Below are 26,052 nucleotides of genomic sequence, written 5' to 3' on the forward strand. Positions count from 1 at the left end.
TTTTTCATTTTTTTTTTTTTTTTTACTTCATATATTGATAAAAGAAAAGTAAATACTCAGCCCTGCTAGTAGCTGATCAAGGCTTCTCTCTTGTAAGTTTCATCGCAAGTGTGTTGATACTAGTTAGACCTACTATTAACAAATATGACATAAGATTCCAGAAACTATATCCTCAATTAAAATAAAATTTAAGACTTTCGGTTCTTAATATTCCACTTATCATTTATTCTCAATGACTGTTTCACTAGATTTACCACACTAGTATTGTCAAGTTGGAAATAAGTAAAGATAGGAATGCTCTAATAAACATACGAGCCATCGATGAGATCTCTACCAAACACTAAAAAAGTCCTTATTTATTGAACATGTTGGAAACGTATGACTTTCATTTCTTTTTGGGACTGTAGCCATGCCAACCACATATTTGCTTCATATATGAGGGGTAGCAAAAATGAAGGAGTCGAATGAGCATCTAATATAAAGTGAATTTACTCTGAATATTAAAGACAGATTAGGACCGATTTTAATATTTTGGCACCCCTAGGATGAAAAATGTTTGCCGTTCCCCATTTTGGGTGGCAATTAAATTAATAATATGTACACCTTTGCTTCAGTTGAATTTTGGTATGGTGATAGGGTGCTGTAAAGTTCATATATGCAGAAGCGCTTTGCGAATTAGCAATACAGAGTAACGCGTCCGCTCCTATGCAATTGTCTACGAAATTTTATACATCGTTAAAAGTCCATTCAACTTCTATCACCAATGATTGAAGACAACCGACTCCTTAGAGAAAATATTACTCAGAGGGTGTATACTAGGACTTTCTTTATTATTATTATTATTATTATTATTATTATTATTATTATTATTATTATTCAACTTCTGCAATGTTTTCGTCTTGTTCATTTTTCCCTGGCTTATTAAGTATTCGTTCAACGTAGGCCCCTAGAACCGGGCCTAGCGGACCTAGTAGTAAATCTGGCTCTGCTAATAAGCGATGAAGTCAGGCTAGCATGTGTACCTTTCCTCTCTCGCTTTATTAACTTGTGAGTTTATGTGGCGTCCCAATCAAAATATGATGTACCTATATATCTTAGAGACTGTTAAACAAAGCTGCACAAATGACTGTAGGCAACAAATAATAAATAAAATATACACAGTGCCTAGATTGCAAAACGATATTGCGTCTGTAAATAATAATAATAATAATAATAATAATAATAATAATAATAATAATAATAATAATAATAATAATAATAAATGGAATCAAATTGTCTCATTATTCAAAGTAGGAACCTTCTTTGTCCACACACAGCGTTAGACGTTTCTTATGTCATATGCACGGTACAGGTTTCTGGAAGTCTTGAACTGTAACAATATTCCAAGATCCTCATCATCATTTTCTGGATGCTGGAAACATCGTCAAAATAGCAACCTTACAGCGGCTTTCAATTTGAGGAAAAGAAAGTAATCACACGGAGACAGCTCTGACGAGTATATGGGTGTAGAAACACTCGAACACATTTCTGAGCAAATCACTGAACCGAACAATCACTACGTTGTATGCTAGGGCACTGTTTCCCATTCCTATTCCAGCGTCCGTTTCTTTAATACTCTTTTATTTGGCAAAGTCTGATATCTCAAAATTGTTATTCGGTCATTCAAAATAACATCTCGAATTTTGTTAATCTTTTCAGCTCTTCTGAAAATCCTGCTTTTACCTGGATGATCATCTTCCACAAACTCTCTGCCAGCAATGAATCTCTTGTAAGATTCATAAATACGCTAACAAGATAAGCAATTGTCCCTAAAACCTTTTTCAACATCTTAATGTTTAAGCTCTAGTTTTCTCTAGACGCGCGCACACAGCTTGATATTCATGTTTTGTTCCAGTATTAAAACGATGACTAGGTATCGCAACACCAGCCCATACGTGTCCCATTTGCGCCTAGCGGACCACTACTTCTGCGCTGTTCCCAAGATCACACATTAGACTCTTTTATTATGAAAAATTTCCATGCCACAACTAACTTCGCAGAAAAAATCAATTTCATTTCCTAATTTCCGCACTGTGTATACTACGTGAACATAGAAACGTTTCACTTTTAAACATGACATTTACACAATTGTGCTAAAACACTTAAATCCGTACTGATTTGGTAAAACTATTCTTAAGTTTAAACTTACCGGTGTGAGTTCAATAGATTGTTCAGTTGAAAATTTGGGGAACGATACTTCGACTGGTCGTGCGATCATAGTATCCATAGCTTCTTGCAGGTTTTCTGGTGTTAACTGCTGAATAACGGCTTCAACACCATCTTTTTTGGCAAATGGAGGCAACAAAATGATCATGCTTACGTCCTCTCCTTTGTATGGTAGCTCCAGAACATGGGCACCTAAAGTTTCTGAAACCACTGAAATATGAACAGAGAAGTGACAAGTAAATTTCGGGTCCATAAATAAAATACTGAAAGACACATTTTCAATCTATTATTGAAGAAACTAAAGTGTATATATGGCATACTCAAAACTCCTCCATGGTAAATGGTTAGTGATATCCTTTTTGCTAAAGGACGCCTAAAGAATACCCATGTGGTTCAGATATCACATTCAGCTGTAGATCTATTTAATGTAGCTCTGAAACTTGAAAGATACATTATACCCCAAAAGAAAATTCAGTCGAACTCAAGATAGAGATCAAAGATAAAAATTAAGAAAAAATGATGTATTCTAAGATTTCAATGGTATGCTTTAATTCCCTTAGTACAATTTATTAATAGCTTCGAAAAAGAATATGGTTGCCACAATCCCGTTAATTTAAACAAGAACAAAAACGTCAACGCCAATTTGCAATCAGTTTAGTTGCGTCCATTCTCATAATCTGTCATGCATATGTTCCACTTTTGCATCATAAAACTGCGCAAAGATTAAATAAAGAAATATATACATAAATAAAGCTCACAAGAGCACAATCAAAAACAAATATCTGATTCCTATATTCATAGCTATATTATCAACATCGTAATTTGATATGACGAAACAGACTTTTGTATCAAGAGGAAAATATTAGTTTATCTTTGTTTCAACCACAGTACAAAATACATATTTAATGTTATGATAAAAAATGTAAATTTCTAACAAGAAAGTTTTAAAAACCAGAAAGAGCTTTCAATCATAGATAGTTGTGGCACGCTTTATGATATCGTAAGTCTATGAAACGGAATCTGTTAAAATTTACAATCACATACGAAAACCTAAAAGAATTTAGCAATGTAATATAGCAGAAAAATTTACAGTTAGCTTCAAAATATGTTTCAGTTTTGTGTGGTGGTAACTGTTGAGTCAGATCGAGGAAGTAGTTTGTGATAGACAACATTGTATCATTGGCATTTTTGAAGTTCTCTTGTTTCCTTTTATTTCATACACTTCTCAACACCATTCGTTCCGTTGACATATAGGTTTAACACTGAGACAAGAAATAAAGAATTTTATTTCATTTATATTCTACAAGAAAACGAGGTAACAGTCATAGCTTACATTCCATTCTTCTGCCTATATGATTGAAATGAAATGAAATATTTGAGTTTTACGTCCCACGGTTATGCCGGTTAGGCTACAGGAGACTGTGATAATGAGAAATGAATGAAATAGTAGAATGAAGGAAGTGGGAGGAAACGGGAGAACCCCGAGAAAACCCATGAGCACGGTGTTTGTCCACCACAAAGTCCACACGGCGCGAGGTAGGATCGAATCAGGGACCCCAAGCACCGGAGGTGAACGCTCTACCACAGAGTCACCGCGCCCCCTACCTATATGATTGAATATCTTAAATTTATTTGATCAAGATTTTTTTTTCTAAAATACACTTCTACTCTTAATGACAAAATATGGAATTTAATACTTTTTAATAATAGCCCGAGTAAGATGTAGTTTCGGTGAATATTTTTGGTTGTGGAAATGTGTATACTCTCAAAAGTTAATCACAGCTCCAGGTGGCAGCCTTACTAAAATCGGTAACTCAAAATTGCTACCTATTTTGAACTTGATTGACTGGTTACCACGTTAACAGAATTAAAGCCTTCAATAAATTGGATCGGGTTAGTTTTAGAGTTACGCCTCAGTACATTAATACTTAAGAACAATGTATTAATTACAGAAGCCAATGTAATAATTAAATCAAATTTCTATTTTATTAAGTCAGAGTTCGCAATTGACGGATGCTACTCATCATGAAAACAAAGTGCTTTTCTTAGTGCGTCATTACCTTTAATCTATTCCAAAACGACAGCGTCAGAGAGATTTTATATTATATATATATATATATATATATATATATATATATATATATATATATATATATATAAATTGGTAAATCTTTGTCTTATAGTATTCGTCTACTTACTTCACATGTTAGTTTCCTTTAAATTGTACTATTCTGCTAAATAGGGACTCCATGAAGTTGTTCCACTAAATATTAAACACTATATATTGAGTAATTATTCATATTCCTCTTTCTTGTCTTCTCACTTGTATTGTCAACTCTCGTTACTATTGTCGTAATTGTGTAAAATTGTTTTAATAATATTAAATATTAGCTACTGTCAAATTAAAACAAAACACATTAAACATATGTATGGCATTATGTACATATTTTTCTCCTACACCTACCACAGAATTATGTTCTGGCCATCGAATGTCAGTTGCCAGACCATAAATATTAAGTTAATTTGGTGTAAACCATGTTTTTGAAAATTTGGTGTGAAGTATTTGAGATGTTAACTACAATATATTTTCATTCTTACTGTAGATTTAATTTTCTACACATAATGTTAAATTTACGGGATCAAATTTTTATTTCTTTCTTTTTAAGAAATATTGTTTGTACCGAAACGTGTGGATTATGCTATCCTATTGTTAATTTCAATTACTTCTGTCTAAATTCAATTCCAAATTCTGTTCTATTAAAATAAAATTCTTAAACTTTTATTTCTACAAACGATGCAGTTTTCTGTAAAACCTTCACATCTTTTATTCTATGTTATAACGTATTTAAAATGCTTGATAATCCAGATACTGTTGTGGCTCCTTCATTTTGCATCACTAACATGTTTCATAATCTTGGACTCAATATTTCTTCTTATACAAATATGTAATTGATCATATTCACAACTAGCTTCGTATATACACAAGCAGACCAAACTGTCTACTAAAATCTCATAACAGAGGAGTTTTCTCTGAACTTTACTAAAATTTAATTGGAAATTTGAAATCAAATTTATTGATGTTTTGTTATCCAATATTGTTGCTTTTCGGAAATTGTACGTCAATCTTGGTCAAAAGAGAGAATAATACACATTTTTCAGTAGACCTGTTTTTGGTTTATATAATTGGATGAGAATAAACTCCCTATTGAAAAATGTCTATATTTTTTTAATACTTCACAAATATTCATGACACAAAGACTTTTATTCCTTACTATGGTAGAATTGTTATGCATTGCTAAAATTCCACATAAGCACCACCATTGTCCACTTCAGCTTGCGTAAATAGTTTGGAATGTTTGCGACAAACAGACTTCTGTAAATGCTTCAGCGGTACTTTTGCGAGAACTTAGTGAGTTGCCTCCCCAATTCATCACGAGTTTCTGGTTGTGTGTGGTAAATTTTCTCTTTCGTTCATCCCGGGAGAAGTCATAGGGCGTTAGGTCAGGACTCCTTGCTGGTCATTTAAGTGGGCCACGTCGTCCTAACCAGCGTCCTGGAAAACGGGCGTTGAGTCACGCATGGATAGGACGTGCGAAATGAGATGGGGCTCTATTTTGCATAAAGATCAGATCGCTGCAACTGTTCCCGTGGATATATACCGTGAACATTATCATCCAGCATAGCAAGATACCGTTCTGCATGTACTATGTCCCGAATGACGTAGACCCACAACTTTCATGGATATCAATACCACATCACTGTGATCTCTGAGTGATATTAGCTTTCTTCAACAAGCACCTTCGGATACCCTCCTGCCCAGTGCCGATTAACATCCTTCCCCCCCCCCCCCAACATAAAACACGGCTTCATCTGACCACTGATATTACCATCTTCTTCCCATACTCCAACCGATAATCACAGTCTTTTGGACATAGTTCTTGACACAAATGCAGTTTGAATTAACAAAAACTCAATTTTTCCTTCAGACCAGTTCGAATTGTGTTGAGTTAAACGATTTTCACGAGATGCCTGTCTTTGTGATATCTGAGGATTTCAAGTGAACATTTCCTGAAACACTTGCACATTTTTTTCTTTTTATTTTATTTATTTATGTATTTATTTATTTTGTTTTCATCCTGGATGTTGAGGGATGATTGTGTCGCTTAATATCTGCTACAGAGCCTGTATATTAGCTTCAAATGGCAATTTCTTACAGTCTTTGCGTTTATCGAAGCATGACTTTTTCACACTTTGCCACTTGTATCACTGACTGCCATACTTAGTATCTAGATGCGAGCTGAGCCCCGTCACGCAAGGTTAGACATTACGCCATGGTCTGCCACTCTACCATTGGTCCATGACATAATTGACATACCATTGTAAGCAACAATATACTCTACCATTGTAAGGAACAAAATGCTTTTTGTTTCATGAAAATTGGTTAATATTGAAAACGTTATACACAATTTTCAACAGGGAGCTAATTTCTGCCCATTCTGTATATGTGTATGCCTTTAATAGAATGTTGATCTAAATAGTCGACTCTGGAAGATTGAGGTACCAATACTTCCGAGCATTTGATTTTCTATAGTTTTGTACATTTGATTTCAAAACTTCAATTAAATTCTTTAAAAAGATATAGAGAAATCTCTCAGTTAAAAGCTATTTTGTCTATTTAAGTGAATATGAAGCCAGTTGCGAATGTAATAAACTATATATTGGCACGAGAAGAAAAAAAAATATTGAGACCAGAATTAGGAACATGTTGGGGACTGCAAAATGGAGCAGATGTAACAGTACCTGGATTATCAAAATATCTAGATATGTCACAACAAAAGAATTAAAGATGTACAGGTTTTATAAAAAAAAAAAAAAAAAATCCATCGTTTGTGGAAACAAACCTTTATGATCTGTATATTACTAGAACAAACAAATTTAGAATTGAATTTAGACGGAGGCAATTAAGATAAATATTTTAAAAAAATAGCATAGCATAGTTATACAGTAGTATAATTGGCAATTTTCACAACAAACAATAGTTCCAAAAAACGGAAATTAACCTTTAATTATGCATATTATAATAAGTATATAGAAAATAAAATTTACAATAATTAATGAGTAAAGCTTGGCATTTTAGGTACTGCACCTTATCTAACTAAAATATCGAAGTTAGCTGGTTTTGAAAAGAAAACATTAAACAAACACCCTAAGTCTGTTTTGGTTGCACTTTCTGCATTTCTTTTCCAATGCAAGCACCCTTCTTGCCCTTTTTTTTCAATGTCATTACCTTTTCGCATTTTTTAAATATTTTTTTATCTCCTTTCCCATTTTATTTCTATAATAATTAGACAAGAAACCCTGAGCGTGTGTGGCATTACACTACTTTCGCATCAGTGCAGTCCCAGTTAGGCGAAAACTATTGAACAGAAAGTAAAGAAAGACAGGAACATCAAACTGACCAACCGTTGATTTGGACATTAGCGTCCCGTTTAACACAGAGGCTATGAGAGTGGATCAATAGCTCAAGGTGGAATCCAAACCACATGAACTCCCCCGGGAATTCAACCTGGATCTCCAGCGCCGAAGGCGTATGCAACCATATAGCCACGAGCCTTATTTAATGACCGGAGATGCAGCCTTAATAAAAAGGCTCTGAAAGTGTTAAATGTAATCAGTTTAACATTTTCTGGAATTGTGCCTATAACAACACTATGTTCTAAGGTTTGTTTCAGTCAAACTTTCATACAGCAGATAATTTTGAGTTTTTACATATAATGTAATTAATTTTAGTACTGCTTGTATGAACGTTTACATTTGAAACTTGCATAATTTTTCCAAAACTTGATCATTTTTTAAACCAAAATTCTGCATCTACGATTCCTAGCTCCAGAATTGGTAAATTTACACTAGTCAGTGATGTCTCAAATACTCCACACTAAAATTTCAAGATTGTGCTTTGCGCCGAATTTACTTGAAGTTTTATGGCCCGGCAACTAACATCAGATGCCTAGAACATAATTCTGTGGTAGTTATAGGATAAAAGTATGTTAGCATTACCCTATCATGTATATGTTTCACATTTTTCTTTCTGAACTTTACAGTATTTAATCATTAATATTTAGTGGAACAATTCTACAAGTTAACATAATAGTAACGAAAATTCGCAATACAAGTGAGACAGAGAAGAAGAGAGTTAATAAATACTCAAGTTACGGTGTCAAATATTTGGTGGAACTATTTTATGCATTTAACAGAACAGTTCAATTTTAAGAGAGAAGAGCAACATATAAAGTAAGGATGTAAATACTATAAGCACAAAAATTCAGACAATAAGAAATGATAATAGCGTCTGCCGAAATAGTTTCGGAATAGCTTACAGATCGTGACGCATGAAGGTCATTTTATTTTCATAGTTTCTATTAATTATTACTTTCTCAAGATTTCCAAACAAGTTACTAGAGTCATTCTATTTCCAGGTTTATGCAATTCCTCAATACCACTTTTGCTTCTGAGCTTTCGACTCTTCCCTGAAGTATGAGGAGGATAAAAAGGGAAGACAGATAAAATAGAAGCATCAGGTAAAAATAAAAGTAACGGACTTACCAGGGTAGAATAATGTTGGAGCACGCCTTATCACAAATATGAATCTCACAAATTAAATGATAGACACGCGGATTATGTTATGGCGGGATTAATTTGAGTATTCTTTTGTTCTTTGGTCGGGAATTGCCAATTCATTTTTGTTAATTTTATTATTATGCCAAAGTTGTGCAATTTTCTTTTTCTTTATTTCTGTAATTACTGCTCTCCATTTATCACTTAGCCATCCCTTGTCTAAGATTAACTTAGTTTTTTTTTTTTTTTTTTTTTTTTTACGAATAAACAAATTTTTCAAACAAGTGAAATTTGTAAAATAAGCACAACACTACCATAATAATAATAATATCGACATGAGTTAATAATCTTCCGCGAAGAAAAAAGTATGGGCTGATTAACTATGCAATAACTCAATCCACCGTCCACCATGTGTTCATAATCATTTGATGTGTGATCAATGTTTGCGGCAATGTGTGTTCCAGTACTGGTCTACCGTAGCAAATACGTTCCTTTTATTTTTCCCTGATGTTCTTATTTTTCTGTCTCCTGTTTCCACCTTCCATGACCAAGATTCCTGGGGAAAGTAAAAAATTTGGAAGTACAAGTAGTAATCAGGAATTGCAAAAACCTGCGAAAAGAACCATTATTTGAATTCCTGAGTGTGTTATTAGAATATCTGAAGTTACTAAACGTTTTCTTATTAAAATGTAAAGGTACCTACTTCCCTCAAAAAAGAATAGAACATGTCTTACGAAAATAAACAGGGAACGTGAAGGACTTTCGCAATGATAGTGTTTCATGAAGATTTATTGAGAGGTTGAAAATTCAACCCAACTCCTTGTGGTAATTGCTCTTCCCGATCGAGAAGAGTGAATGCGAATCGGAACATTTTTTTTTCTTTTAAACCAATTAATGTTTGTTGATGTCCTTCCCTTTATTCCACTTTTTGTAACCAGTTAGAATCATTCATTTAAATATACTGTATGTAAGCAGAGAGCATTTAAATATACTGTATGTAACTGTATGTATACTGTTGTATGGCTACCATTAAAGGCAATCTTTGTTTTTGTTTTCAATAACTAAGTAATAAATTAATTACTTTACTTTATAACTAAGGCAGTTTGCCGAAAGAATTTAGTAAAAGAAACATTACCTTTCAGCTTCAAAGCAATAGAAATTGAGAATTTAATTATTTGCCGAACTATAAATAAGTTTAAATCATTTTAGATAAGATTTCAAATACTTATTAGAAATCTTACACAATGTTATATTACAAAACTTCGGAACTTCAAATATACCTGACTCTCCTATACGTAATAATTATTTTAATCTTAGACTAGTTAATTGTAAAAAAGCGTACAGAATTAAGCTGAACGAAATAAATTATTTTTCCAGATTTGTGTTGGATGATGTCTAACATAAAATGTGATAAATACTTACAATGATTAAAATGTCCCTTCTGACGCATCATGGTTACAAATGCTTGTTCTGTTGGAGATATATAAAACAAATCTTGACGAGTAGATTGAGGTTGAAACTTAGACTGCCAAAGCCCTTTGAAGTACGCACTATTAACCTTAAAAGAGATAAAAATATTAGTATATTTTCTTTTTCATTATCTATTTTAATATACATTCTAATGTCTCACTTTTAACGTCAGCCTGAATACAACACTTCTAGATATTAATAATTGAAACATATTCATCAAGCTAAATCGATGAGCAAGTTAGATTGAGACAATATGAAATACCAAACAAGAAAGTTCTGACTTTAATTCTTAACATTCCATGTTACTAGGAGAACAAGAACAAAAATATCTGAAAGTTACTGAGGCAATAATTATATAAAGGATTTAGAACTATATTATTCTACTATTATTCTAGCATTAATGTTAAGTTGATAAAGAATCTAGCTTTAATGTTAAGTTGATAAAGAAATTATTACTACAATTCTACAGCAGTAATATAACCAACTAGAACTTGTTGCCATTTAGCGGTAATCAAATGGAAAAGTACACATGAAAGGAAGCCAAGCACTAGATCATACGAAACTGGTCCACTTATATTCAGCAAATAATCAAGTAGTTTCTCACGAAAAAAGTAACAACATTTGTTTAGTGTATGCTTATTTTTGTTTCTAGATATTTATTGAAAATATGTTAGAAGGATCATAATATTTGCCGTTAATATATATATAAATTGTGAAACTTAAAACAGGAAACTATTCAGTAAATTCAAATTGTTAAATCTTCTGTGCCTCTGTACTTTTTTGAAGTACACTGAATTTTAAACTCAACTTACATATATTTATTAAAATACTCTAATGTTCAAGCCTGTAGCAGAGCTTACATGTTCTTACAGTCCGTAGTAGATCCAATATATTGAAGGAAAAAGAAAACTGGATTACGCTATTACTACCCATGAAGTACTGGTATGATAAACTGCCAGTATATTAGAAGTATTACTGCAATCCTCTCACTTATAATAATAAATTAGTTAATTCATGGGAACTTTCATTTTATTGAACACTTACACTCTATTTTGAATCCAAACTAAGGTTATATAAAATTTAATCTGCGTCTATATTATTTATATTAACTTATTTTATATTTTCTTGTATTGCTGTACTTTACTGAGGTTCTTATATGTATTTTTCCTCTTATGAATGTAGCATAGCCCATATAATGTTTATACTCATCGTTATCGGAAATTTTCTGTCACCATTAAGGTTAAAATCAAAAGGTAACATTAAGTGAAAAGCTCTTACGCACTTCAGTTCTCAAGTGCTATCTTTATATATACTAATACAATGTTTTTCCCATCTTTCTTTTACCTTCTACTACGATGCACTCTACTACAGAGAAAAAGATATTCCTAAATAGTACTTTAAAATTTGAAATCGTACAGAGTACGTATATAATTATAAATAAACTAACAACTTACAGGAGAAAGTGCTCATGTGTTATATGAGGTATAGGACATATTAAACAGCCTCTGTATGGTATATTAGTGACATGCGTGAGTAAATTGTGTTTAAAGGAACTCAATAATTGAGAAAAATTGATTTTAGGAATTACAAGACATCTCAGTTTTATTGCAGCATGTAGAAGAACTAAGCTTGTTCGAAATATTCTTTCAGTTTATATAGAAAACAATGAGCATTTCCTCCGGAAAGATGTTTGTTTTAATGCCTCGAAAGCTCGTTTCCTCTATTATTAACTACCTTCGATTATTATTATTATTATTCTCTGCTTAACTGCCTCTAACATTTCCTCTTTTACTGCTTTACACAGGCAATTTTCTCCATTCTTCTCTATATCCACTTTTCGAATGTCTTCAGTCTGTTCTCTTTTGTAAGCCTACATATCATTTCTGTACAGTGCAATACTCCACACGAAATATTTAAGGCGATTTTATTCGTAATGCTTGCCTCAAAAACCATCAAATAAACGTCTTATTTCTAAATCAATATAAACTCTTCTAAAGTCCTCACTTGTTCTGGAATAAGATCTGTTCCATATTCAAATCGAATTTTCACCATATGTAATAAACAGATTTTTAAAAAATAATTCATCCATTGATATCGTAAACTTTTTCCTGCCTTCACTTATTCTCTAACCTAACAATTTAAGACGACGCATAGTGGTCGGAATGACGAGAAAATGTGGCGAAACTATTTGCGGGCATATTGAAAGCATGGTTTTGTCGAAATGGCATTTTTTAAAGGCACATTAGGCTATTTTGATTGTTCTGCTGTGCTGTGAACAATAATTTTTTATGGTCAGTGAGGCAGGTTGCCTATGTAAGTGTGGAAAAATCGAAATTTTCAAAATCAGGCTTACAAATACCATCTTGGGTCGTTACGAAAAAAAAAATACAACTTGCGGTACTGTTATTATTATTAAATTACAGAGTAAAGATCTCACTATATACAAAATAAGCATGTTTTTGGACATTAACGAAGAATTACATATAAACGTGAACAATGAAATTAACCTGAAACAGAATATTGAATCTGTAAGAAAATATTTAAAAAATAAAACTGATATACTTACCAAGACAAGATTTGTATTTGGTGTAATTTTACCAGCCGGAATAAGATCCTTGATTCTGTTTTTGGTTTGTTGCTCTACCCATTGGTTAATAGAGAGGCGAGATTCCTCAGGAGCACCAACAAAATCTAACTTCTCAATTTCTTCCTCAAACAAATGCTCCATACAATCACGAAGTTTTGTGTCATTCTGGAAGTATAATCTATTTGACACAATAAGTTCATAACCCGTGCTATTCATAGCTCGCATTCTTAAGAAAAATTTCTCAAGTCTGTAGGCTTGCATTGCTCCAAGCTTATCCAACTCATTTAGATGGAGTGCCGACTGTAGTTTTGATTCAGTTGTTCCAGCGGAACCAAAATAGGCTAATAGCAATGCATAATAAGTGCTGTAAGGGGAAAAGAAGATGTTTCCATTTGGAGAGTCTTGTACTATAGTTTTTAACAGATCTAAACTGAAGGCTTGCTGTCCTGAATACAGGGCTAACTGTGCACTTGGGTTAGTGTTCTTTTTTGCATCATCTGATGTTAAACATTGTCCTATGGAACTTGGGATACTAACTGCTAATAAAACAAGTATCAACTGCGTGTACCACTTCATTTTTTGTAGATGTAGAAGTACCTGAAAGATAAAGGATTAACATTAGGGCGTACAAAAATACATTTGAACAATATTATTAGATTCAAATAACATTAAAATATTGTGAATCACGTAATGATAAAACTAATTACATTTTAAACTTTAATTAACTGAATATTAAGCTCGAATATCCCACATACAGACTGTTCCAAGAGGAAACTCAAACTTTCCACTTATGTTGATTACATCAAAACAAGAATTACCTTGTTGAGTGATACATAGTTGTGGAGTTGTAAGCGCAAACTTTTGCGTCCATGTAGTACATTATTTATTAAACTGACTGATACTATAGTATATTCACATGTTTATACGTCCGTAACTACATATTTTTCAGCAAATGCAAAGTAACTTGTATTCTAGCTTTGATGTAAGGAACGTGTACAAAGTTCGTCGGTTTCCTTCTGGAAGTCTTACCTTTTATATTATATATATATATATATATATATATATATATATATATATATATATATATATATATATATATATATATGTTTGTGTATGTGTGTATTAAACTATTAAGATATTATACCAAGCAGTTAATGCAAAATTGAACAAGCAACTATAAAGTTTTGTTTTTTAAAATCACATTTAAATTTTCCAGATACTAAACTGTAAACTGTTAATATTGCATCTAGGTAGTAAACGATAAAAAATATCTGACACAAGTATCTATGTCATATATACATGATACATATAAAGCAGTAGAAAATAGAAATAAAATATATAGAATTTTTCTGGATCTGACAAAAACTTTTGACCACGAAATTGTACTGTATAAAATGCATAATTATAGAATTACAGAACATGTTACTTTATAGTTCTAAATCTATTTGATTAATCGAGCACATTGTGTTGAAGTAGGGACAATCAAGTCGCAGATAGTAAGAGACATTAAACAGGGAGTCCATACGGATCAATATCAGGTCCTACACTGTTTCTTACATTACATATTGATGACCTTCCTACTTATAAAGCTCTCAAAACTTTTCATTGACGACATATGGATTCTGGCTGAAATTTCAAATAATTCTTGTTTTGAAGTACAAACATTTGATAACTTGACAACTAAACTCACGAAACTGGTAAAAGTGAACAAATTCAACATAAATACAGCGAAAATAATAATAAACTTCAATATCAGAAAACAAAATTCTGTAAATATCCATGAAATAAATTTAGATGGGGAACTAGTACAGGTATCTAATACAATTTTTTGGGATTGATAGATTCAAACAACCTGGAAGGAACCTGGGCTTATTGAGAAAACAGTACGAAAGTATATTTCATTCGGAAACTTAGTAAGATCTTGATATTTGAAGCGTTAAAATCCACATACTTTGGGTTAATACGGTAAATTACATTCCGACTTACTGTACATCAACAGAATATAAGAATCATAGATCATATCCATATATAAAACGTTACATTAATAAAACCCAAAACTCGATACATCATATAGGAATAAAATTATATAATAAACTTTCAAATTTTGTTAAGCAAATGTAAAATCCGCAATTGCACAGTTTGCAGAAGAATTACATTTGTTACAATTATTACTTGGAAGGATTTTATTCCACGCTAGTGATTTTATTTTTAAACAGTCTATAAAACCATATATAAAATGAAATACGAATAAAGAACTAGCAGAGGATAATTACAGTAGCCGGACGTTTGAAATCTATTGCATACCTAGATATAATGTACGAGAGGGGATAGATGACAATCATCATCGTCGTGTTCATCCGATTTGACAGATCATAATCATCATCGTGTTCATTTGATATAATGTTAAGAATTTTACTCTTTTTTTTTTCTTTCTTCATTGTTTGGTAACCATTTAGCACAGAGTAGTGTCTGTATTTCAATAAGATAAAAGAAGTTGCAGGTCAAGTTTATGGTCTCGCGTAGATTTGAGAAATTTACAATCTGTGACTCAAAAATAAACTATAAGAACTTTGTACTTATAAGATAATTCAAAAAACAGATTTACAGGTATTTCTAATGGTCAAGCAGTCTCTACTAAAAGTACACGTAGCACAACTAAAGAAATGTGAGTGCTCACTCAGAAACGAGAAATTACAGTATTAATTTAATTAAATTGTGTCAAAACTTTCCTAACCTTAAGCTAACTCATTCCTATCCCTACCCTACTTATCCCTATCTTACTCTACTCTACTCTATCCTACACTACTATACTCTTTAAAGTGATCCTACTTATCTATGCGCAGCTGGAGGGAATTTAAATTTTACCCGAATAATATAGCAAAGAAAAAAAGCGCTGATTGATTGTACATATCCACCTATTTATAAAATTTACAGAACATATCTCTAATAATATTTTAATAGTAGAGTGTCTGTATAATCGAAATATGCTGTGTTCTTATCTAAGAGATGAATATGTACACTCATGTTCAAAATGATTGTCGCATATCTATAACTGTTTTCTTGTAAGAATATAATTTGATAATGATTTTGAAGGGCACTTTTAATACTGATACTATGTGTATAATTGGGAAATGTGTATTTGTGGTAAATTTCATAAAAAAAAAGAATTATAAATACGAAAATTAGAATAAGTAAAACAAAATGTTGCTAAATGAACAAGAAAGTTTTATTTTCGTTTTATTGTTCTTATTTACTGACATGAAATTTGCCACATAGGCCTACATGTCTTTGTCGATTATACACATACCAACATTATAAAAAATACCGGGCGAATTCGTTATCAAATTATATTCCCACAACAAAATATTTATAGACATGCGACAGTAATTTTGGACATGAGTGTACGTATGTAGAAAAAATTAACCAAGATGTAACCCGTTTATATCGCACGGACTTGTTCATAAAGTTGCCATGAAGTACTGTATACAAAGCGACATGAATCAGGTTATGTAAAAGTAAAAGCAGTATGAAAAGTTAAGCGAAGTCACTAGTGTTTGTGTTGGTAAAATAACACATGTACTCTGAAAACTTCTTTATTGTCTTGATGGGATTGTGAGTAATGGCGAATATGACAGATGTTGTGTACAAATATGACTGTAAATTGAACAGAGAAACCGAATAAATGTTTTTTGGCTAACATTTTATAAGTTAACGTATAGCCCCATTGGAGTTCCACTGTAGCGAACTGACTGCATCCGAACTAACTCCATGACCTATGGAATCCAGAAGTTCAATACCGCATTAACAAAAGCTCTCCATTGACTTCTATCCTTAGCCAACTGAATCCAGTTTCTACTTTGTATTCCTACTTCTGCGAGATCCATCTTAATATTGTTCTCCATTCTGCGCCTAGGTCTTCCTAATGGTCGTTTCCCGATTGGTCTTCCAGACAAGTCTTTGAAAGCGTTCCTACTTTCTTCTTCCATTCTGGCTACATGACCTGCTCACCTGAGCCTCTTAGATTTGATGACCCTAACAATATTTGGTAAACCGTATAAATTATGTAGTTCCTCGTTATGAAGTTTCCGTAATTTCCCATTCCCGTTCCTCTTGGATCCGAATATTCGTCTCAGGATCTTTTTCCGAAATACCGATACTTTCAGTCTACGTTCCACCCTCAGAGTGGCGACCATGTTTCGCACCATACAGAACAACATGTATGATTATCGTTTTATGTACTTTAAGCTTCAAATTCCTCGATAGAATTCGCGACAAGAGGTTTTGAGCTGAACAATAACACGAATTCCTGCTTTTAGTCGACATTTAATTTCTTCGTGAATATGGTTTTTGTATGTTTATATTGATCCTAGATATTTAAAAGTAATACTTTATCACAAGCAGGGCTGTTGCGTGGGCGGGGCGACCGGGGCAATGGCCCTGGGCGCTGCGACTATGGGGGCGCCGAGACGACAAATCTACAAAATTCAAGGAATTCAGATTGTCGGTAAATGATTTTTTTTTTACATAGTATTAATTCAGATATTTTAATAATGATCATACCACGGCTAAGTAAAATTACCGGTAATGTGAAACAAAGTCTAGGATTAATCAACTGGAACTCTCTCCAGCCCTCTGTGAGAAGAGCTTTTACCTTGGCAAACTCACAGATCTGTTACAACTTACTTCTTAGCCGTATGACAGTTTAGTACAAACTGAAGAAACTTCAGTAGAATTCAACAACACTTCTTTATTTTTATTCCGTCCAAGAAATGCTCAAGTAATAGCACAATATCTGCAATACTACAATTATCTGCTTATTTTGACACCACTTGATAATAACCGGTTAGCATCACAAATACAACTTCGCACATACTTTCCAATCAATAGATGAAAAAATATCTTTGTGGTCCTTCAATTCTGAACTAACCTCATACAACTGTGTTTATGAACTATCAGGGACGTAGCCATGTAGGGGGCTCAAGGGTTCAACCCCCCCCCCCCCCTAAAATGGACAAAGAAATCTTAATAAAATTCAAATGTATGCTATCCTATATTGATTTAAATTGACAACAGTTTTTAAAAGAGCATTACAATGCAATTTTCCAAGGGTACTGCCGGACCTCGAGAACTCGGGGGGGGGGGGGGGGAGTATTCCCAGACACCATTTCCTTGTGTCCCCGAATCGAAATCCTAGCTGAGTTCCTGTCAACTATCGTTGTCGTGTCCAACAAACATCTATTTTTAAAAAATAATTTTCTATTTTTTAAAAATAATTCTTTTTATATATAGCTATATATATTCATGTAAGAATGCCTGTCTCATTAACATTTTAGTAAGTTAAAACTGATAAAGACGTATTGACGCTCAACAGTTAGTCCAGGCAATTTACAGTTGGACCTGGGCAAAATTGCAATAGAAGCTTTTTAAACAGTTTTTGATTCAGGAATCATTACTGAATAACATATTCAAAATCCGACAAAATCGGACCACGGGAACACCCCCAAAAACGGTTTTCAAAATGACGGACCATGGTTAAAGAATCTTGCGCCTATCTTGCAATTTTCTTCTGTATCTCGGGTTCATCTCACCCGATTTTCACGGTTTTGTTGATGATGACGTCTGAAGATGGTTCCTACAGTTTAACGTGGGATCTGAACCACATGACCCCACCGGGAATCGAACCCGGGACCGACAAGGTGACGAGCGTAACCACTCATCCATCGGAGACATTGTATAACTACATAAGGTTTCCTAAATCATAAGGGGAAAAATTATAATCCTCCCAAAAATAGTATAAATTTATTCCAAATGTTCTAATATACAGGGTGGCCCAAAAGTAGGTATACAGTTCCGTACTTATCTTCTCCTGTATTTCATACCATTTCTTATTGTTATCACCTAGCTTCTTTATTATTTGTTCTTAATGTATTTTTACTTATACCTTAAGCCCGGAACAGCCGAAGCAAATAAACCCATAAGCTAGAATGTTACACTTGATCAATGCAGGGGTGTATACCTCCGTTTGGGCCACCTTGTATTTCTAAATAATGTTTAATTTGTGTGTTAGTTGCCTGTTTTCTTAATTTGTTTTTATTATTAATTTTTGTTTTTACGGCTTTAATATTTTAAAAAGCAACTATTTATAATTTGCTTTTTTTCTGTTTTGTTTTCAGATTAAATTACACATTTAAAAATGGAGATGTCTGAATATTGTGTGATATGTAAGGAAAAATTGGACAGTAAGCAAGAGATAGTTAAAATTAAACAGAAAGGGGCAGATGGTGTTAGGTCCTTGGTTCGTTAAATTAATCTTCAAAAATAATTCTCAACGTGTTTTATACTTTCTTATCTGGCTTTTAATAGTTGACCAAGCGAAGCGTACATAATCAACTTTTCTACACATACAATAAAATATTTTATACCTTCATACACACACTTCTTTACTCATCAATATGTCTACGTATACGTACAATTATTTATGTCGTTGCTATAGAAACATCAACACTTATTTTTGTTACTGATTACACCAATAATCTCGAAATCTCTATATATCTTTCTTTCTCATTTATACATTATAATGTTCACATAATTTTCCTCTGATCCCTTTCTGAAAATAGGCACAGATTGTTAATGAAACATACAACGTTGTAATGGCATAAATGAAGCAAGCCACAGGCGCAGAAGTGATGTTGTTGCTGTTCCTGGTATTAGTGTCCATGTTTCATGTCGGAAACGATTTACAGATTCAAAGGATATTGGTGTCAAGAAACGGCAGACTAGTGATGAAACAAAACCAAGAAAAAGTGCACGTTTAAATGAAGACCAAATTCGTAGTGCCACTCATTGCTTGTTTTGCGATACATTTGTGGACTTTTCTTCGAAGCATAAACCGTCATCAGAGCATTAAAAGTACGTACGTCAGAATTTGTTGAAAGTGTTAAAAAAAATTGCTGTGAAAATCGTTGTGATGAATGGTCATTTAAGGTACGAGGACATTTAGAGTACTATCTTGGTGACCTTCATGCAGCGGACTGCGTCTACCATAACACTTGTAGTGTCAATTTTCGAACTGGTAGGAACATTCCCCGTGAATACTCTTCCTCCAATAAGTACATAAAGAAAGGTCGGCCAAGTAATGAAAAACAGTACCTTGCATTCCTTCAGACTTGTTAGTACTTGGAAAATAATGATGAAGAACAACTGCTGATAGGAGATCTAATTTCAAAAATGGAAGAATATCTTGAAGGGAGTCGAAGCTGTGCCTATCATCGGAGACATATGAAGAGGAAACTTTTGGAATATTATGGAGAGAAAATTATTATTTCTGGTGGAAGTGGAAAGGCAGATGTAATCACTTTACTTCATACAGCCACTGAAATTCTTCAAAATTATCACCAAAAGTCAAAAGAATGTGATATTGAACTACAGAAGATATACTTAATAGAAGCAGCAGCCAAAATAATCAGAAGTGAGGTGAAATCCCTCAAAGTTTTTAATGTGGATGTATACCCATCTCCAAGTGACCTTACTGAAGAAAGTATACTTTACAATACGTACCTAAGAGTTTGAAATTACTGGTATCAAAGCTATTTGTGGGAAAGGATCCCTCTATAAAAATTGGTTCAATTGGTCAGAGCATTATGCAAGGTATACGTCTTAGAATATTAGTATGTCCATTGCAGATTGGTTTAGCTATCCAGCTGCATAACAACTTTAGATCAAGGTACCTTGTTGATTTGCTTCACAGTCTTGGTTATTGTTCATCATATTCCGAAGTAATTAGATTTGAAAGAAATGCTGCAGTATCAGGTAGCCATATCTCGTTAAATACTGCCAACAACACTGCAGTTCTTCTAGCAGCTGATAAAGTTGACCACAATGTTTGTACTTTGGATGGAGAGAACACCTTTCATGGGATGGGTATGATTGCAGCTACAACCCCAAAGAACAAGATCCATCCAATTATTCAACGCTGTAAGATTGTTGAAAGTGACATTAAGAATGTTGCAGCAGTTGATATTGTGGAATACAGACATTCAAGAAGCGTGCTCAGGGAGATTTCATTCAGCAAACTTCCAATATTGCCCATTGCCTCTATAAGTAGGTTAAATCTTCTGTGGCAAATATGTGCAGCCAAAAGATCAGGTCCAAGTTGGTCAGGAGCTATGCAAACAATTCATTCTGGAACAAATGTTTCACATCCTGGTGTGGCATTAATCACATTTCTTCCTATAATTGATATGGCAGCTAGTGACATGACATGTATACTCTCAACATTGCAACAACAAGTTAGCACATGATCAACGTAACCCTTGTATCATTACTTTTGATCAGCCTTTATTTTGGAAGGCTTCCCAAATTATCCACGAGCAACAAGATCTCCAAGATATTGTTTTAATGATGGGAACATTTCATACTCTGATCAACCTTTTGGGTTCAATTGGCACTTTGATGATTGGTTCAGGATTATCTGAAGTACTTCAAGAAATCTATGGATCAAATGCTGTGCTGCATATGATGTCTGGAAAAGCTGTTTCTCGAGCAATGCGAGGGCATATGATAGTAGATGTAGCTCTTTGTACCTTATTGGTTTCAGATGTTTTCCCTCGCAATGAAGATGGATCCCCTCATCATCTAGTTAAAGAAGTTTGTATCTTAGTTGATAACGTCATAAATGGCAAACAACATGTTGAGGACGTGGAGCTGTCTAGGGCATTATCTCAAATCAGTACTGCTTTGGAGGAGAAAAAAAAACTCACCTTCAATCTTTCTCAAGAACAAGTAAACTTTGGCTAAAGTATATGCAAATGATCAACGTTGCACGTAACTTAATAACAGCAGATAGGACTGGCTCATGGGATTTACATTTGCAATCTGTGATGGAGATTCTCCCAATAGTTGCAGCAGCTGGACATCACAATTACCTCAAGTCATTATATTTATATTAGCAGAAAATGTTCAGTTTGGAATTGTTCACAAAATGTTCCAGGAAGGCAAGTTTGTGATAAGAAGAAGTGATAGGGTATGGACCGGATTAGGTTCAGATCTAGTGATAGAGCAAGTATTAATGCGTTCTCTGAAAAGTAGAGGAGGTCTGACACGAGGAAGTGGATTTACAGAGATTCAAAGAGCAACATGGCTACTTTATATGCCTGTGTCTTCTACTTATAACTTAGAAATGCAGGGATACACTAAAAGTTTGTTGGAAAGCAGTGAACAACACAAAGAAATGAGGGAAAGTAGACAAACTAGGGACAGTAATGATATTAAAAAAGTTGTTGACCGACTAGAATCAATATCCCCATTCAATTCTGGCCCAGATCTTTCTAACATTGTCACAGGTGTAATAGCTGATCCTGGAGTAAATGTTGATGAACGGAATTCCATTGGTACAAACATCGTTCAAAAAATGATGGGCAATGATGTATTCAACTATTCTGGGAAAAGATCCGACAAAGCAAAAACTCTAGGATCTGATGCTGCTGTTGTGAGTCGAATTAATGATGATATACAAATAGATGCAGCACTTCTCTTTCAGAGAATGATGACTGTTGCTGCTAGTGGGGATATGAATCTTGAAGATGTGATGTGTTATGAACTTTGTTCTTATCCTCCTGCGTTATTTGAATCTCAGAGTGTGATGAGGAAACCTGACAAGTCTCAGTTAGCTCATGTGATACTAAAATACACAAAAAAAGTACACATGGAAGAACCTGAAGACATTCAGTTTACAAACCAGTATGTATTGGACGGTGGATCTCTCCTACATCGGCCTTCATGGCCCAGCAATGAAACATATGACAACATTGCAGCTTCTTATGCAGATTTCACCCTGAAGACATATGGGAAAGCTATAATTGTTTTCGATCTCCAACTATCAAGGATATGACTCACAGAAGACGCTGCACCAAGACCAGTAAGGATATTAATTTCAATCCTCACATGAAGTTTGTTGGCAAGAAAGAACTATTCTTAGGTAATGCAAAGAACAAGCAGGCAATAATTTACCTAATAACTGAAAAGTTACAGGATCGCGGATGTACTTTGCACAATGCGATTGGAGATGCTGATGTGGGTATAGTTCGTGCTGCAGTCTCATCATCTGAAAAAGCAAATACAACAGTCATCGGGGAAGATACTGACTTGCTTATTCTACTTCTGTATCATGCAAATAATACAGATTTCAAGTTATACTATCGCAGTGACATAAGACGGGGACAATCTCCCAATCCTGTGTATGATATTCTCCTCATTAAATCATTATTGGGTTATGATATATGCGAGTTCCTGGTATTTGTGCATGCTTTCACAGGCTGTGACACAACGTCCCGAATTTTTTCAATTGGAAAGTCCTTAGCATTTAACAAGCTGCTCAAGAATAGTGACCTCCGTTCAGTTGCAAATGTATTGTGTTCTGACTCTTGTCAACAGTCTGAAATTGAGGCTGCTGGAAGAAAAGCAATGCTTCTGTTATATGACTGCAATTCATTGGAATACACAAATGTACTACGCCATCGAATATTACTTGAGAAGGTAGTTGCAGCTACATCATTTGTTACACCTGAACGTTTACCACCTACTGATTCGTCTACAAAGTACCATAGCTTTCGTACATACTTTCAAATAAGAATCTGGAAATCTACAGAAGGGGAAATGAAGGCTGAAGAGTGGGTTGGTATATAAAGAATAATTCCTACCATCCCATACTTTGTGATATGCCACCAGCTCCAGAGCATCTGCTTAACATGATACGATGTTCTTGTACGAGTAGATGCGCAACTTTTCGATGTGGATGCAGGCGAAAAGGATTGCCATGTTCAGCTGCTTGTGGAGACTGCCAAGTCACTGGTTGTGATAATATTCAAACTCTTGCTGATAATGAATATTTCAGTGATGAGGATGATTCACATTAAAGTGTTTGTATTTTGCGAACTTCAATTTTTTAACGCAAACATACAAAATTTGAAGTAATTTTATTTAATTTAAAAGTTGATATGTGAATTCTGTTAATCATTGTTACCTGAAACAGTTGCTGTAGAATAGTGTTGATATATGTAGTTTTATTTAAAATACTACGAAAGCTGGATTAAGTTTAAAAGTTTTACTTTATGCATACAAAAGGATAAGAACAAACGAGTTATACTATTTTTAAATGAATTACATTGTTAGCATTCTCACACATATGAAACAGTGAAGTGGCAATAATATTTTAATTTATTGAGCTTTATCAAATGATTAAATAAATAAATAAAAAATACGTTGATTGTAAATTAATAGTTTTTTAGACGAAACGGTGTAAGATAGGAGAAAAAGTGTCGTTATTAAAAACTTTAGCATTTATATGTAGCTCTTATTTAAAAAATGTTTCATGTAAATCCGATTGCAGATACCCGAGGTACAGACAATTATTTAAGGTGTAAATGTAAGAATTTATGATTTTTAAAATTAAATGTCGTTTTTCACAAGAAACTGTACGAGATACGACATCAGTGCTCCTAATAAAAAATATATCACGTAAAATGACCTTTGATTTAAAAAAACAATCGTCAAAATCGGATTACAGGAAACCGAGATACAGAAAAATATTGCAAGATAGACGCAAGGTTTTTAAATCATGGTCCGCCATTTTGAAAACTGTTTATGGGAGTGTTCCCGTGGTCCGATTTTGTCGGATTTTGAATATGTTATTCAGTGATGATTCCTGAATAAAAAACTGTTTTAAAAGCTTCTATTGCAATTTTGCCCAGGTTAAGGGTATAATTGCTCTAGATTTCCTGGACTAAGTGGCCCAGAAAAGACTTTATGTTATCATTATATTATCTTTACACTACATGTTTCGAAACAACGTATCGTTAACATCCTCTTGCAGAACAAACATTAACAAACCGTTGAACATAAACTATAATTGTAGGATTGAATTGAAGCAAATACAAACAACTACAAACGTCGCCTGAAAAAGTTACTTTAGTATTCCAACGCTATGATAAATTTACTGAAAAATTTGTGTTAATCGCAAGGAAAGAAAAGGTGTTTTATTTTTTAAATATATTTTTTAAAAGCAAAACTAAAAAAAATATAGAGTTTTTGTTATCACTTACACATTGGACTTTAATATTTGTATCGTTATATGTATATTCTATGCTATTACTATGTTGATGTGTATCAAGTTCAAAACAAAAAAGAATAGAATTCGATTTCAATAATTCAAAATTATGTTTTCATTAACCCTTATATTTTGACTACAAAAACCATTCACTTTAAAACTGACATAATACCACCTTCTTTAATCTTACATTATGATCTTACGTTCCGCATTTAAATCTAGGAGTACAGAATAAACTCTAGTTGTTTTTCGTAACACACTGGGGGCGGGGGGGGGGGGGAAGCTGGGAATTCACGCCTCCAGGCGCTTACAATCCATGCGACGGCCCTGATCACAAGTAGGCTATTATTTTAACGCATCCATAATTTGCCGTATTACGATCCCGACGAACTTCCATGTACAGTAGAGCGTCGATTATCCGAACGTCGGTCAACCGAACGACCGCTTAACCGAACTGTGTACTCGCTCGCACCTGTTATTCTCCCACCCTACCGTCCATCATCCCCCTCACTCCCAAACCAATTTTCCCACAGTAGTCGCCGCACTGAGCCACCGCTGGCGGAACATTGCTTCTAATGGGGCCTTCATAAGGCGCTGCTGACCGTCCAAGCCGCCAGTCGCTGTGTTTCAACAATCAGCACACTTCTGTCGGTTTGGCACTGGCTGTAGAAGTAGCGGCAGTATCAAAGCTGTTCACAGCAACAGCTGCGTCAGCTTAGAGTTGAGGCGTGCCGCTCCGCGCATGGCAAATAAACATGTACAGTTCGATTATCCGAACAAACCAGTTTTCCGAACACCCATGTCCCCCAATTACTTAGGATAATCGACGCTCTACTGTATTTAGTTTTCTCCGCATTTACTACTAAACCCATGTCCCTGCAAGCGTTTAATAAGACCTCTGCATTTATTTCTATTGTTTTCCTATCATCCCCTATTAAATTCACATCAGCATACGCCATAACCTAGTGAATATCATTCAACTCTAGGCCCTGGTTGCCATCTTTGATTTTCTTTATAGCGTACTCCAGGACAAAGTTGAATAATAATATTGACAACGCATCTCTGTTTCAGG

At 33.9% G+C, this 26,052-nt stretch overlaps 1 protein-coding gene across 4 annotated transcripts in view; it reads right to left on the bottom strand.

Moving 5' to 3' along the window:
- Positions 1-26,052, bottom strand: part of LOC145693429 (serine protease inhibitor 88Ea-like) — a 124,819-nt gene that overhangs the window by 5,265 nt on the left and 93,502 nt on the right. For all 4 annotated transcript variants that reach the window (XM_081769417.1, XM_081769414.1, XM_081769415.1 and 1 more), the window contains exons 2-4: positions 12,857-13,474; positions 10,243-10,378; positions 2,189-2,415 (exon numbers count right to left, since the gene is read on the bottom strand). In XM_081769417.1, coding sequence (XP_081625543.1) covers positions 2,189-2,415; positions 10,243-10,378; positions 12,857-13,453 — 960 coding nt within the window. In that variant the 5' untranslated portion in view covers positions 13,454-13,474. The remainder of the gene's footprint in view (positions 1-2,188; positions 2,416-10,242; positions 10,379-12,856; positions 13,475-26,052) is intronic.

This window comes from Thermobia domestica, chromosome 8, assembly GCF_964235325.1.
Source record: "Thermobia domestica chromosome 8, izTheDome1.hap1.1, whole genome shotgun sequence".
Taxonomy (NCBI): Eukaryota; Metazoa; Arthropoda; class Insecta; order Zygentoma; family Lepismatidae; genus Thermobia; species Thermobia domestica.